The 16,055-nt window shown below is 49.7% G+C and overlaps 1 protein-coding gene across 1 annotated transcript in view; it reads left to right on the forward strand.

Annotated features, from left to right (window-relative positions):
- Positions 1-15,760, forward strand: part of LOC130839754 (pleckstrin homology domain-containing family M member 1-like) — a 36,199-nt gene extending 20,439 nt beyond the window's left edge. Inside the window, 3 exon segments of the mRNA XM_057714129.1 lie at positions 2,209-2,402; positions 13,174-13,245; positions 14,193-15,760. Of these exon segments, the coding sequence (XP_057570112.1) occupies positions 2,209-2,402; positions 13,174-13,245; positions 14,193-14,220 (294 nt within the window). The 3' untranslated portion in view covers positions 14,221-15,760.
- Positions 15,761-16,055: the final 295 nt, after the last annotated feature.

Below are 16,055 nucleotides of genomic sequence, written 5' to 3' on the forward strand. Positions count from 1 at the left end.
TTTCTCCCAAAGGCACAGATTTCTGCTACAGCAAGACAGAGCACCAGGAAGACGCTGTTTGCTTCTCCTGAGACCCAGGCCTCCGGCAGTGCTGTCTCTCCACGTGGAGGTGTCCGCACGTGTCCCCATCAGAGTCCAGGGAACGAGATTCTCAGAGCCTGCACCACCCCGCCCTCCCCCCCACCGCCCCCGGGGATGGGAACCCCCAGAGACATTAGCTTCACTTTGGCTTTTTTATTGGTTCCCTCATCCCCAGCCCTGCCCTCAGTGTTAGCTATTTAACTAACTACACGGAGAAAATGAAACCTCAAGATGACCACAAATGCAAAGAGCCCTCCGGCCATAAAACACCCTCACTGTTTACAACTTCCGGGTGCGTCTGTTGAGCCGTCTCCTTATTCACTGCTGTAATTTTATGCCGCTTCCTTTTTCCAACTAGAAGATTATACCATTCCCCTCAGCATGCCTGAAGTCAGGAAATATCCAGCTCTCTCAAAGATGCCAGACCTGGGGAAGCCAGCAAAATTCAAACGAGGAAGTGGCTGGCTGGCAGGTTAGGGGCCCTTTGTCCACTGTTACCACTCTGGCTGACCCACTCCTGCGAGGCCTGGCTGGCACTTGGCAGAAGGTCAGCCCAGGCCTGGGGCTTCTCTCTTTGTCTGTCTCCTGCATGGGGAGGAACAGTCCCTGGGGAGCTCGAAGGCCAAGCCCATGCCTCTCTGCCGCACTTGGCAGTTCTCAGCGCCCGCCTTCCTGTGTGTCAGTTCATCTGAGCCTCACCCAAAGCCTGGGGCTGAGTCGTGGGAAGGGCTGGGGAACAGCAGTTTGACTGAGTCACGAGCCACCGGGCCTTTGTCAGTGGGCTGCGCGTTGGCTGGGGGCTGGTTCCTCAGGGCTCTGGGAAATGGGGAAAGATGGAGTTGTCAGCTGCTGGGGCAAGTGAGAGGTTCTGGTGGAGCAGCCCCCGGCCTAACAGTCTTCCGAGGGCCCTGTTGCATCCCCTTGGGCCAAGGGACAGACACCGGGGCCACATAGGCACCCACAGATTCTGATGGCAGCTCCCATTTACTGAGGATACACTTACATGGATTTCCTTTTAATCTAAACTCAAAATAACCCCATGAGTTAGGTGCTTTTATTTCCCCCATTTTACAGATGAGGAAACTGAGTCACAGAGAAGTTAAGTAAGTTTCATCAGGTCATACAGCTGGGAAGGGGTGGAGGTGGGAGCCAAAGCCCGACTCCTAAGCACTGCAGGGCGGTTGACAGCGGAGAACATCTCAGCTCCTCCATCCTTATCACGGCAAGGAGGAAACTGCAGGGGAGAGGGGCTTCTCTTTAGCAAGTGAGGCAGCCAGGTGCGCAGAGACAACACCTCAGTTTAGACCTGGCCTCTGCTTTCTTCTGGTGGCTCGGATAAGCCACTTTAGCTTCTCTGAGTCTCAGTTTCCTCATCTGTAAAATGGGAATGATGACACCTTCCTTTCTGAGTTGTTGTGAGGATGAAGAAAGGATGTGGTCGAAGTCCTTAGCCCAGTGTCTGGTAAACAGTAGGTGCTCAGTAGTTGGCTTTGGCATCAGGGTCAGGGCTGAGGGTAGAACCTTCAAAGTCCTATCACGTGGGAGAGGCCCAGATTGATCACTGAGCTCCACGTGGAGACTTGGGGGGCCCTGGTGGTGCTGCTGGCAGGGGTGGAGGGAGCTCAGGAAACCTCTAGTTAAACTGTGTCTGATCCGTGGCTTCCTGTGGTTGGAGCCTGACTCAGACCCGTCACCTGGTTCCTGAGCCTGGGGTAGTGCCTGTTTCCTTTCAGCAGGAACACGGGGGCGGGGGGGGGGACAGGAAATAGTGGGGAGGATCTGTGAGGCCCAGGGGGAGAGGCGTGTTGACTGGAGCAGCCCCTCCTCCATCCCAGTATGGTCGGTCGGTCGGTCGGGAGGGGCAGGAGCTGGTGCCAAGGGGGGAGAGTGGGTTTGGACGTCAGATAAACTGGGTTCAAACCATGGCTTGTATGAGCTGTGGACCTTGGCCAAGTCACTTCCTCTCTCCGAACCTCCGTTTCCTCATCTGTAAAATGAAGACGGTACCGCTTCCCTCGGCAGGTGGATGGAGGGGTGAGCGAGTGAGTCGGTACCACAGTGCCAGGCCGTCGGGTGCTCACCAAACGGCCCACCTGTCTCACCCTCGCTGCCCACTGGTGTCCGCAGGTCTGCAGGCAGGCCCTGACGTTCCTGACGCAGATCCGGGCCCAGCCCCTCATCAACCTGCAGCTGGTGAACGCGTCCCTGTGTGAGCACGTGGAGCGGATGCACCTCATCGGGAGGAGCCGGGAGCAGCGGAAGCTCCTGGGAGATGACCTGGGGCTGTGCCGAAGCGGAGCCCTGAAGGAGCTGAGCAAGAGGTGAGCACCCTGGGCGTGGACACACGCACACACACAGAGACACACACACACAGAGACACACACGGGGTCCATGCGCCAGCAGGTGCTCAGGAGAAATGCCAGGGCTGGGTGGAGAAGGCCTTCCCTTTGCGTTTAGGAGTGGCTTTTATTTGTGCACGTATCTGTCCATTCATGCGTTTGACAAATATTTATTGAGAACGTGCTCAGAGCCCATCACTGGGCCAGGGGCGTGGGCCGCAGCGCTGAGCGAGGTGGACCTGGGTCCCGCCCTCTGGAAGGCACGCAGGTGAGTAAGGCCGCCGCTGCCACGAGGGGCGAGGGCCGGAGGAGAGAGAAGGACGCCCTGGGAGTACAGCGGGGCGGGGGGTCTAACGCAGATTGGAGGAGGGCAGAGGGGGGAAGGCTCCCTGGAGGAACTGACATCCCGGGTGAGGCCTGAAGAATGCGTGGGAACGTGAGGAGACACAGGAAAGAGTGTTCCAGACAGAAGGAGTGATGTGCACGGGCCGTGAACGAAGGCCCCACGCGTGCAAAGAACAGGGAGAGCTTTGGGGGGAGCGAGGACGAAGGTAGGGATGTGGTGAGAGGAGGCCGGAGAGGTAAGAAGGGCTGTGGCACCCTGGCTCCTCCGGTCCCCGCCAGCCCTCCACCCCATGGCAGCTTTGCTGTGCTGCTGGGGCCGCATCTGTCCCCACATCCTCGCGAGAGGACCAGGTTGGGGATGGGACCCCCAGGATGCCTTTCAAGAAGCTCCTTGGTACCCAGGGCCTGGGGGGGCTTCAGTGGTCCGTCGGGGGTGAGGGGTGACGCCTTCTGTGGGGCTGTGCTGTCCTGGGGCCGCAGGAGGGCAGACGTCCGGTGGACGAGCGGGTGGCTGCTGCCCAGTTGGGCTTGGGTGCTGGGTTTCTGGGGAGTGGGAGTAGCTCACCAGCCCGTCCACGTTCCCCCTGCAGCCGCTCCTCCCAGCAGGGCTGGCGCAGGGCCAGGCCTGTGGCCGTCCCAGGTCAGAAGCAGCATAGGGTGGGGGAGAGAGCTCAGAGCAGCCTCCAGCCAGCCCCAGCCCCGCTGTGTGACTCAGGGGAGTTGCTTCACTTCTCTGAGCCTCAGCTTTCTTGCCTATAAAATGGGCCAATGTTCCCTGCGTTCATGGGGCCTACCAGAGTTGTGGTGAGGGCCACATGAGGCCCTCCGTGTCTGGGGAGGGACAGAGGCAGGCGGAGACATGGCCCTGGGTCAGGGAGGCGTGAGAGTGAGGGCGGCACGTGAGGGAGGGAGGCAGAGCCCAGAGGGCCAGGGAGGCTCCCGGAGGAGGTGGCATCCGCTGAGGGGTTGTGAAGTTTTTTTTTTTTTTTTGGCACACGGGCTTAGTTGCTCCGCGGCATGTGGGATCTTCCTGGAGCTGGGATCGAACCCATGACCTCTGCATTGTCAGGCGGATTCTTAACCACTGCGCCACCTAGGAAGCCCTAAGTTCTTTTCTTTTTTCGTTTAAAAAAAGCAAGTGCTTTTCTTCTTTACAAAGACGGTATTCAAGTCGTGTAAGAGAGAATCAAGCAAAAAGTTGGGGTCACCCTTCTCTAGTCTGGCCACCATCAGCACTGTTAGAGCTTCCAGACCCCACCGTGTCCTCCCACACAGGAAAACGGAGTGGCCCCAGCACACACGGCATCACATATGTAGTGAGCTGGGGTTTAGCAAAAGAACCAGAGAAGAAAGGGGAAGGGTGGGCCTCCTTTCCTGGCTAAGGGAACCCACAGTGGGGAGGGGGTGCAGGAGCGTGGCTCACCAGGACCATCGCGGGGCTCCGTGCAGCCAGGTTGCGGGTGCAGGGGCCAGACCTCCAAGGTCCCCTATGCAGCAGAGGCATTGGATTTTTTTTTTGGCCACACCGCATGGCATTAGTTCCCTGAACAGGGATAGAACCTGTGCCCCCTGCAGTGGAAGCGCAGAGTCCTAACCACTGGACCACTAGGGAAGTTCCAGAGACGTTTTGGATTTTATTCTGCTGGCAGCGGGAGCCGTTGAGGGCTTTTGAGCACAGGACCGTCACATTAAACAGGATAGAGTTCCTGTCTTACAGAAGTTATCATCTCACTAGGTCGATAGGATTTAAAATATAAAGGAGTGAACGAGGCTTTGGAAAGAGTTGCAATGGACAACCATGGTCATGTTTTCTCTCAAAACACATTTCTTCTCATAGAGCAGCAGCAGCGTCACAGGGAGAGGAAGACACAGGGCAATTGCCCAAGGGCCAAGAAAGGTGAGTGGGGCTGAACATCCTGCCTGTCCTCCACGCTAAGCCACATGCAAAGGCCCCCTGAGACCCTGGGGGCCAGACACCGAGAACGTCTGTGAGGCCAGCACGCAGGGGATGCTTTTCAAGCTCCCAGGTCTGTGGTGATTTTGCTCATTGTGATTCTGGACTGAAGCACCCACTTAGTCCTGAAAAGCCCAGAGGTAACACAGGTGAGAGAGGTGGGAAATGTAACACTGACTGTGTGTGTTTTCCTCCAAGGGGCTTCTTTCCCTTTCTGCTGCGGAAGAGACGCTCAGGGGAAGGCGAGAGTCAGGTAACTTTGAGGAGGGTAACGTACTGTGGCCGGAGAAAGCAGGGGGATGCAGAGTGAATATTTCCCTTTCTGTGTTCTAGGAGGGCTTTTTCTGGAGAAGGCAGCCACTTTGGCTTACGGATAATCATAGACCTCTCATCACCACACGCAAGAAAAACATGGCACAGAAGCTACATGACCAGGAGTCTTCTGATGAGGATGAGATTTTCCACAAGGATGCGGGGTAGATGAGAGGGGACAAGTTAAAAATCTCATCTAAAGTGGGGAAGTAAGGAAAAGTGTAATTGTTCCTTTCGAGAGTGAAAGCCTTGACGTTATTCTTCTTATCTCGGGGAAGTCAGCAAAGCCCCGGCAGAGGACGTTCAGGCTGCAGATTCGGCTGCTGGGGAGACGCGTGTGGAAAGTGAGGCCACACACGAGATGGGGACAGTGTGAGCCGCGTTCTGCCTCTGGCCACCTGCACATTTTAGTCAATAATTATTGAGAACGTGCTCAGAGCCCATCACTGGGCCAGGGGCGTGGGCCGCAGTGCTGAGCGAGGTGGACCTGGGTCCCGCCCTCTGGAAGGCACGCAGGTGAGTAAGGCCGCCGCTACCACGAGGGGCGAGGGCCGGAGGAGAGAGAAGGACGCCCTGGGAGTACAGCGGGGCGGGGGGTCTAACCCAGATTGGAGGAGGGCAGAGGGGGGAAGGCTCCCTGGAGGAACTGACATCCTGGGTGAGGCCTGAAGAATGCGTGGGAACGTGAGGAGACACAGGAAAGAGTGTTCCAGACAGAAGGAGTGATGTGCACGGGCCGTGAACGAAGGCCCCACGCGTGCAAAGAACAGGGAGAACTTTGGGGGGAGCGAGGACGAAAGTAGGGATGTGGTGAGAGGAGGCCGGAGAGGTAAGAAGGGCTGTGGCACCCTGGCTCCTCCGGTCCCCGCCAGCCCTCCACCCCATGGCAGCTTTGCTGTGCTGCTCGGGCAGCATCTGTCTCTTGATAGCCTCTTGTAATCTGGCAATAAATTCAGTATAGGGCTCTCTCGCCCCCTGCATGATCTTTTGAAAAGAGACAGGAGCTTGCCCTTTAGCTTCTATTTTCTCCCAGGCTCTTAGGCAACAACGTCTCACCCATTCTATGGCCTGATCTTCCATCAGAATCTGATCTTGAACTCTGCCCCAATTCCCACTACCTATGCGTTGATCCAAGGAGATAGGAATCTGCCTTGCTTGGTTCTGGTTTGCCATAGTTTCAGCATGATCACACTACCAGGTTTTTTTTTTTTTTTTTTTTTTTCACCACCAGGTTTTGAATTGTAAAAATTCTCCTGGGGCTAACACTGCACGAGCCAACGTTGCCCAATCAGCTGGAATCAAACAAGAGCCTTCAGCTACTCCGTGTATGATACCTATGGTGAATGGGGAATTTACTCCATAATTCTGTACTGCGTGCTTTAATTCTTTCAACAATTTGAAAGGGATTGGCTCCTGTACTGCCTCATAAATTCCATTGGGATTGTTAGGATCCACTCCAGGTGCCACCCTTTCATGAATCCTTACTGGAAATGCCATTTGCATAGCTTCCAGATCTCCCTCTTGTCTAGCCTGCAAAGTGCCCTTCTGTAAGGGTGATAAAACTGAGTGTCCTTTAGACACAGGAAAGGCATGAGCTCCCCCAGGCGGCGTTAAGGAGGGTGGAGGAGGGGGCAGTAGAGGAAGTTCACTGATTCAGGGGTAACCGATAATAATAGAGTGGTGAATTAATAATCCGACATAGGTACTGAGAGTTTCGAGGAAATGGCAACATTTCAGAGTCACTAACTGTAAGGTATGTTGCCCTCCTGCCACCCTAACTGGTGCTCATTTTGCAGGTCAGCTACTCTTCTTGTCAACGGTGTGGCCAAGGGGAGGCAGAATGTCTTTCAGGCTGGAGCTTTGAGGAGGAAGTGTTCAAATTGCCAGAACTGGACTCGCACTTTTGAATTTCCCAGAAGGCCAGGCCCTGTGGCTTCCTTGAGAAGCTCCACATCCTTCCCAACCCCTCCCCCCACCCCTGGGCTGCCCAAATCCTGCCTCATGGTGCAGGGCTGGTGAGGGGGGTTGGGGAGATGGCCCAGTGGGAAGGAATTGTTGCCTTTGCTAGAGGAAGGATGGTTTGCACCCTGGTGACTCTGGGAAAAAGGCTTCCTCTGGTTGCTCAGATTGGATCTCTGCTGGAACCTAAGGAAGGTGGTGGAACTAAAGGTGTCATAAATAAAGGGTGGGTCGTGAGGCGGGAGAGGGGCGCCTGTGTGTCTCGGGACTCTCATAATGCTTTGGTTTCTGCTCAGAGTGCAGCGCCCGTGCCCCACTGGCCTGGGTCGCTGTGCCCGGGAGCCTCCGCATAGCATGTCCCCACTGCGCCTCTGGTTCCCATGGCGTGTCTTCGTGTGGCACCCATTGTGGCTTCTGGCCCAGGCAGCTCAGCCTCTGGAGTGGGCCCTGGACCCTGTCCAGTGGACCTCCGACCCCCCGGGGCTGACTGAACCTTGTTCTTCACATTCCTCACACCTCCCACCCAAATCGCCCTATGCGATTACACCCCGCACAGAGTCGGGGGGCTTTAATGACTTGTCCTCCTCTCCAGAGCAGATGTTGGTGCTGCCTCGTCAGGAATTGACTGAGACTTTGGTTCCACACCCAGACGCGGATTCAGCTGCAGGGCTGCCCGCAGGGCCAGATTAGTTTGCTGTTCCACATCAGGATGTGAATGACAAGCTAACCCAGCAGCAAAAGCTCCCAGCAGCGGTTCCAGTGCTGGACTGGGAACAGAATCAGGGCTTGGTTCTGCCTTTTTGGCACAAAAGTAAGACGAAAACCATACGTCTAGATCAGGCTGAAGGTCACCAGTGATTTGAAATACTTGTTCAAGAGCTCAACACCAACGAAGTTTATTGTTTCACCCCCAAACCTGAAGAAGGATCTCGTTCAGCATCAACAGCTTGCTAAAGTTATTGTTGGAACTATAGTTGTGTTAGAAAATAAAACTCAGGGTCTAGAACAACAGTTGCAGGGTGATTGTGTAGACTCCGGTATGGATACCGTTTATCCTGAGGAGACCCTGCCTATGGATTTTCTGGGGAACTCAGAGCAACCTCCGGAGCCCCCTGAGGAGGCTGAAATTTCTGCATCCCAGCAAGAGGCCCAGCTTCATCATCCAGAGACCCCTGAGGAGGTTGAATCTTTTTCACCCCAGGCAGAGGTCCAGGATGAAACTGCAGAGCCCACTGAAGAGGTAGAACCACCTCCACTCCAGCAGGAGCCTCCATCTCAGTCTCTAGAGCTCCCTCAGGAGTTTGAACCTTCCCTACTCCATCAAGAGGCCCCAACTGAAGCTCCAGGGTACCCTACCGAGTATGTACTTGAAAGTCCAGTGAGTGATGAGGTAGCATCCCTACCTGGCATTCAGCATCACGCTCATTCAAACGTTCCCAGTGTCACACTTAAACCTCTGGATTTGGAACTGACCATCACTCCAGAGCCCACTACGGAAGCTAAGTTTCCTACAGCTCAGCAGGAGGCACTGGCTCTACAACCTGAGCCTCCTGAGGAATCTTCTGCAATCCAGCAGGAAAGCCCAGGTCAGCCTCTAGAGCCTCTTGCAGAAGCTGAGCCTTTTCCAAGTGAACAGGGGCAACCAACGCAGCCTTCTGAGCTTAGTGAGGAAGCTGAACCCTTTCCAACCCAGCATGAGACCCGAGTTCAGCCTGCAGAGTCTGTTGGAGAAGCTGAAACTTCTCCAACTCAGGAGGAAGCCTCAGCTCCGTTTCCAGCAGAGACAGAACCTTTTGCAACGCTGCAGGAGCAACAAGCTCAGCCTCCAGAACCGTCTTCAGGGGAGGTGGCACCTTCTCCAACTCAATAGGTACAGCCAGCTCAGCCTTCAGAGCCTTATGAAATGACCGTTTCACCTCCAAGTCACCATCAGGCTCAGCATTCAAACGTATCCACTATCACCATCAAACCTGCAGATGTGGAGCTTAGCATAACAGCAGAACCCACTCCAGAGGTGGGACCTTCTCCAACTCAGCACAAGCCTTCAGCTCAGCCCTCAGTGCCCCTTAGTAGTGCAGAATTGTCTACAGCCCAGCACGAGGCCCCCACGCTGCCTCCACAGCCACCTGACGAGGTTGAACCTTTGCCAGCCCAATCTATAGACGCTGTTACACCTAATAAACTTTCAGCACAAGAGGAGACCACAGCTCAGACTCCAGAGCTCTCTAATGAGATGGTAGTTCTCTCTCCAGAGCATCACGTAACAACGGTTTCTCCTCTAGGTCAGGATCAAGCTCAGCTTCTGCAGCGGCCCACTGTCACTGTTAAACCTGTGGATCTTGCACTTGCCATAACTCCAGCATTCACTAATGAGGTTGAAAGTTCTCCATCCCAACAAGAAGCCTCAGCCCAGTTCACAGTGTCCCCTGAGCAGGTGAAACCTTTGTCAGTGCAGCAAGAGGTTTCAGATCCGCATCCAACTGCCTCTGAAAGTGTTGAACCTTCTCCAGTCCAGCAGGAGCCCCCAACTCAGCCTCCAGAGGCCCCTACAGATGTTGCAGCTCCACCTTCACTACCTAATGAAGTGACAGGCTCACCTCTAACTCCAGGTGAAGCTCAACATCCAGTGTTGCCTGATAGCACAGTTAAACCCTTGGATTCTCTTAACTGTAGAGCCCACTGAAGAGGTGGAACATCCCGCAGTGCAGCAGGAGGCCCCAGCTCAGTCTCCGGTTCCCCAGGGGGGCTCATATATATCTCCTGAGCCCCCTAAGGAGGTGGTACCTTCTGCCACACAACAGGAGCTTCAGGCTCAGGCATCAGAGCGCCCTACAGAAGTGGAACCATTGCCAGTCCAGCCTACCACAGAGGCTGAACGTTCCACAGTCCTGCAGCAGAGTGCAGTTCCAGCAGCATCCCCCGAAGTGACAATTGCAAGTGCAGAGCAGGTTCAGCTTCCACATCCAACCTTGACTGAGGTCACAGTTCAACCTTTGGACCTGGAAATTACGTTAACTCCGGAATCCAGTATGGAGGCTGAACTTTCTCCAACCACGCGGCAGCCCCAAGCTCAGCCTCCAGAGGCAGTTGTAGCTCAGTCTCCATCGCGTCCCGAGGTACCGGTTCCAGCACCAGATCAGGCTCATGCTGAGCCTCCAACATCACCCAGGGTCACAGCGAAACCTTTGGACCTGGAGCTTACCGTAAGTCCAGAGCCTGCTATGAAGTCTGCATATTCTACAGCCCTGCCGCACTTAACGTTACTGCAGGATCCTATGTGGAGACTGAACTTTCTCCAACCATGCAGGAGACCGCAACACAACCTCCAGAGCTACCAGTTCAACCTCCATTCCAGCAGGAGGTGACAGTTCCAACTCCAAGTAAGGATCAAGGGCAGCAGCCAACATCACCCAGCGTCACAGCTCATCATATGGACCCAGAGCAGACGACAGCTCCAGAACCTACTACGGAGGCTGGACCTTCTACAGCCCTGCAGCCAACTGAGGTGGCACTTGCACAGCCATTTCTGACTCAAGTCACAGTTCCACCTGTGGACCTGGGAGGTACCATTTCTCAGCAACCAAGTCCATCTGAGACAGTTCTTTTATTTTCACCTCAGGATTCAGTATCCACAGGTCTTCCTGGTGTAAACTATACCCCAAAAAAGAAGCAAGCAGAACAGAATGCCACCATGAACATCAACATGTGTGAGCTCTGTACCTGCAAAGATGAGACGCTGTCCTGTGTGGGTCTCAGCCCCAAGCAGAAGCTCCACAGAGTGCCTGAGCCACAGCCCAACACCTACAAGGGCATCTTCACCACCGTGTAAGAATCCCTTTCCTCATTTGTTCTCTGCATCCTGCCTGACATGGCAGCCTTTCTTCGAGGTCTTCCTGGGCCTTCCTCATCTTCCCAACCCATGTTGACTGACTTTCCGTTTCTACCTTTTGTTTGTCAATGTTGCTTATCTTCATTCTCCTTCTTGCTATTGTTCCCTCTTCTCCAGGTTTCTACTTATCATTGCCCTTATTCTTTTTCCTTCTCCATTTTTTACTCCAGTATTTAACTCCTTAACATCGACTCTTCTCCCATCTTTGCTGCATCCTCTTTACAGCAACATGTGCCTCTCCCCACCTCGTTGGTGGTAATACCACAGAGTGGTTAAGAGTGAGATTCCGGAGCCAGGCCGCCTGGGTTTGAACCCAGGTCTGTCGTTGATTAGCTTTGTGACTCCATGTCCTCATCTGTAAAGTGGGGACTGTGGCGGTCATCATCTCATAGCATTGTCGTGAGATTTAGATGCGTTAATACAGGTAAAGCTCTTATATCAGTGCGTAGCATGTATTTTAGTGTTAGCTATTACTATTATTGACTCTCTCCATTATATCTCGAAGTCATATTCGTTTCCTAGCTTTCTATTTATAGCACCCTTTCTGTGCCCACCCCAGGGCCAAGTACTGTGGGAGCCACAGAAGTCCAGCATTGTCTCCAGAACATGACAATGCCAAGTGGGAAGAAAGGGGATGTGCCTTAAAAGGGAGGTAATATATACTAAAGTATTAAAAGAGATACAGATAGGGGCTGTAATTCACCAGAACCTGTAATCACTGAGGTGTGGGGGTCACAGAAATCTGCATGGATAGGCTAAAACTTTAGCTGGGACGTGAAGATTGGGTATGATTTTTTAGAGAAAAAACAGGGAGTACAGTGTAGGCAAAGGTGTGAGTGCAGGGATGATCAGGGTTTAGTAGATCCGTCTGTCTGTAAAGAATGGGGTTAGGCAGCAGTGAAAGATATGATTATGAAAAACCTTGGCTCTCCGCAATGGGGATTTGAAAGTTATGCTCTAAGATATGGGGGGGCCACTGAAAGTTTTCAAGCCAGAGAGACAAATGATTAGAATGAGAGGAGGATTTTAGATTCCGTATGTAGAGTGATCTAGAGGGGAAAGCTTGATTCAGGGAGACCAAGTAACATGTTCTAGCAAAATCTAGGAGTAAAGTGAGAAGGGGCTGAATTAGAATGGTTGAGATGGGAGTAGAAAAAAAATTCTGAGAGCACTACAGAGGAAGAACTGACAAGATGTAGTAACTGACTAGAGTTGGAGGATTGGGTATACAGGAGAGAGGAAAATCACGTGTGTTGAAGGGCAGAAGGATGGTGGTGTAACAGTGAAAATACAGCAGTGGAGAAAGGAGAGTCAGTGTGAGGGAGAGGAGTTCAGTTTTAGGCATCTATTACTGGTGAGCAGAAAGCACCCAGAAGGCTCTGTTTGAGTGGAAATGTCCCTTAGGCCGATGGGCAGAGAGGTATCTGTTTTGACTTCTTTCTGAGCCCCCTGAAGAATGTGCATATAAACTGAATAGTTTCACTGTTGCTGAGGGAAGAGGACAAAGCTAAAGGTAAAGATTCAAAGCCATCCACTGAATGAGTGGTTGAAACTGAACCTCCGACATTTTAACAGCTTCTCTTGAACATGTCTAATTCTCAGGTACATTCTCATTTAAAAAAAAAAGTCACAGAAGTATATAGGATGAGATGTGCAAATTGTACCCCATCTTCCCACCACCAATAAGGTAACTCCTGTTACTATTTTGATGGTGTCCTTCCTTCCAACCTCTTTCCTTTGCGTTTGTTCCCCTGATGAGGTGATACTTTTACTCCTTGCTCAGTGCTTTGTGCTTTTCCCTATGCAGTATGTCTAAGAGATGTTTTCATATTAGTCCTTCTAAGTTCTAACTGCCCTTATCCTTCCAACATGTGGAGTGAGTTTGAGGGCACTAAGCAAATCTTTGCTATTGCCTGGCGTAGGATTTCTTTATATTTATTTGCTGATATTGAGCAATGTTTGCCATTTTTCTCATTGATTGGTAGGAGTCATTTTAGACACATAAGTGATTTTGGGGAAAAAAAGACTTACATTCAAAGCAACTGGCATTATGTATCCAAGAATCTGGACAGATAGGAAGTTCAGGTTCTGAGGAGAGGCCGCGTTGTTTGTGCCAGTGGCCTCACGTTATGTCTTTATTAACTGTGCACACTGGGCAGCTGAGAAGCTGTGGGAATGAGAAAACTGGTCTCTTCTGCACTTGAATATTCCCCACAAGGTGACCATGATTCTTTTACTTATTTTCCTCATTCTTTTCGTGCCGATTCAAGGATGTGAACTGTGTTTCTTCACAGAAATTTCCAAGGAAACTCTATGTCTTACATTGATGAAAATGTATGGAAGGCATACCGTTGGACTGAGACACTGTGAGTATATTCTGTCCAGATATGAATACAAAGAGCTAACTGCATTGTAAGATCCTTCTTGGTCCAGAATTTTGAGGTCAATAGCTGTGAGAAAAGGTATTTCCCCCTCCATATCCCAAAGCAACCTACTGACTGGAATTCTGTGTTTATTTTAAAAATTAAATGTGGCAGGCCCTCTTTAAAATCAGTAAGAGCCAATTTAAACTTCGTTTCCATTATACAAGTAATACATGATTTTATACTCAATATGGAAAAGTGAAATAACAGATATAGTGAAAACCTTCCTTGTGCCCTAATCCCCCACCCATGCTACTTTGAGTTTAGTATATATCCTTGCAGACTCTTCCATATATTTGAGTAAATGCATATTTAAGGTAACAACAGGTTTGCCACATGATTTTATCATTTTTTACATAAATGATAATCTCCTGCAACTTGATTTTTCCACTTCATGCTATGTCTTAGGAGGGTGAGTCTACAATTATCCATTCTCTGGCTATAGAATTTCTGCAGCCAAAGTGCAAATAATTTTTGGCTCACCTTGGTAGATTTCTTTCCTTCCCGGTAAATAGATGGTTACCCCATTCATTTAAACTCCTGCATGGTATTCCGTAGTGTGAATGTATCACAGTTTAATAATGCCCCTCTTGAAGGATGTTTTGATTATGTCCAGTTTTCTTGTTACTGCATCACTGCAGTGACCGTCCTTGTACATGCTTCTTTGTGAACCTGGTCAAATATTTCTGTAGAATTGTTATCTGGAAGTCGGGTTGCTGGGGGGACGACTACGTAGTTATAAAATTTTCATTACCCTCAAAAAAGTTGTGCCACCTTAAACTCCAGTCAGCATGCTGTGATGACATTCATTTCCCCACACCCTTCCATCACTGATATTTTCCCCTTTCTTTCTGTTTTTTTTTCTGCTGATCGGATGGGTGAATATAAAGGGTCCCATCTGAATTTGAATTTTTCTGATTGCTTGTGAGTTTAAATATCTTTCTATGATTTACTGAACATTTGTATTTCATCTCTGAATTGTCTGTCCTTTGCCCTTTCTTCTGTTACTATTTTCTTTGTCGATTTGTAGAAAAAAATCAGTTTAGATACATAAGTGATTTTGGAAACACACATTCAAAGTAATTTTTCATGACAGTTTGTGGTCCTATCATTAGTTCAGCTTGAATAGACAAGTCATACATGACTTCTGAATTAGTAATAAAAGACATAACAGTCAATCTAAAAATAGGGATTATGACAACCCTTAAGGAGTTGCCCCCTTAGTCTGATATCTTACTGGTAAGGAAAAAAATGCTAGAAGCAGGCAATTTTTTCAATTTACAGATTTCCTAAATACTGTACGTAGTTTATATTTCCCATGATGGAATCTAACTTGGAGGTTTTATTTCCCAAACTTGTAAGAAAAATGAAAGTCATTTGGCACAAGAAGTAGATAACTTAATTTCCTCTGGGGAGAGGAGGAGGGGTGATAGACTGAGGAACAGAGGTAAGAGCAAAAGTTTGGATTGTGTGCTATATGTTTTTGGAATTTTGAGCCATGGGAATATATATTACATATTTTTTTAAATAAATTGAAATTTAAAATTAATTTTTAAAAAGCATGTGTTTGGGAGGTGATACACTATAACATGAGTCTGGTAAGATGTGAAGATTTCTAAGTCAGTTTGAGGTTTATACCTTGTAAGTAAAGGTTCCTAACTTGGGGTCAGTGGTTCCCCAGGGCAGAATTTCTTAACCTTCCCTCCTGCTCCCCCGTGTCTATTTCTTTGGCGATCTGAAGAAGCTTATGTTCTTGGGATCCTGTTTTGAAATGTATAATAAATTAAAATATATAGAAAAACAAAGCAAATTAATTATATTGCAATAGTTTTCAGGATATTTTTAAAATTAGTGATGTAGTAATAAATATGCTTCTCTTAACACATTAAATAACAAGATATAGTGGTAGGTCTAATAAATATTATGGCTCCAAGGTAGCGATGAGAGTAAATGATGTTTCAAGATATCTGCAACATATGCATGATATAAAATAATCTGTGATTTCTTTTGGGGACCAAATTAAATATACTGCTGATCTAGTGTGGTTTGTTGCCTACATTCAAAATGGAAGGAAATGCTGATTTTAGATAGAGATTTGTGAAAACTGAGATGTAATTCTATTTCTCATCCACGTTTGGCCCTCTGGATTCAGTCCACTCTGTTCACAGACTTCTGCCCTAAAAGGATGATCCATGGATGGAAATTGCATGCACTTTTTCCTGTACTTATTCTCATAATTGATGCTAAGTGGATGACTTGTTTTAAATAAAAGTATCTGATAGTTAAATAAAAGTACCTGTCACTTTCTGAATTCATTCAATAATTTTTGGAGTATCTAGTACATGCCAGCAACTGTTTTACATGCTAACGATACAGGCCCAAGAATAAATCAGCCCAAGTATCCCAGTTCTCAGGGGGTTTACAAACATATGAACATAAGTACATAAGTATAATAAATAGGTAGTTATAATTTCAAGTATTGATAAGTGCTTTGGGGAGAAAGAAAGCAGGGGAAGGAGAGGAAATCAATTCCAGAATGGCTTGCTGTTTGTCTTATATATATAGTTAAGTCAAACAAACCAACCAGCAGACCAACCCTGAGGCCTCTCAGTTTCCTAGAAGTTACTGAGGTGGAGAGAAGGATAATTGTCAATAACATAGAATCAAAAATGAATGTGAAATTCAGAAGATTGCCTTAGACCAGAACCCTGGTCAGAAATTAAACATGGTTGTTTCTTTACTGTTACTTATGC

The sequence above is a fragment of the Hippopotamus amphibius genome, chromosome 17, assembly GCF_030028045.1.
Source record: "Hippopotamus amphibius kiboko isolate mHipAmp2 chromosome 17, mHipAmp2.hap2, whole genome shotgun sequence".
Classification (NCBI taxonomy): Eukaryota; Metazoa; Chordata; class Mammalia; order Artiodactyla; family Hippopotamidae; genus Hippopotamus; species Hippopotamus amphibius.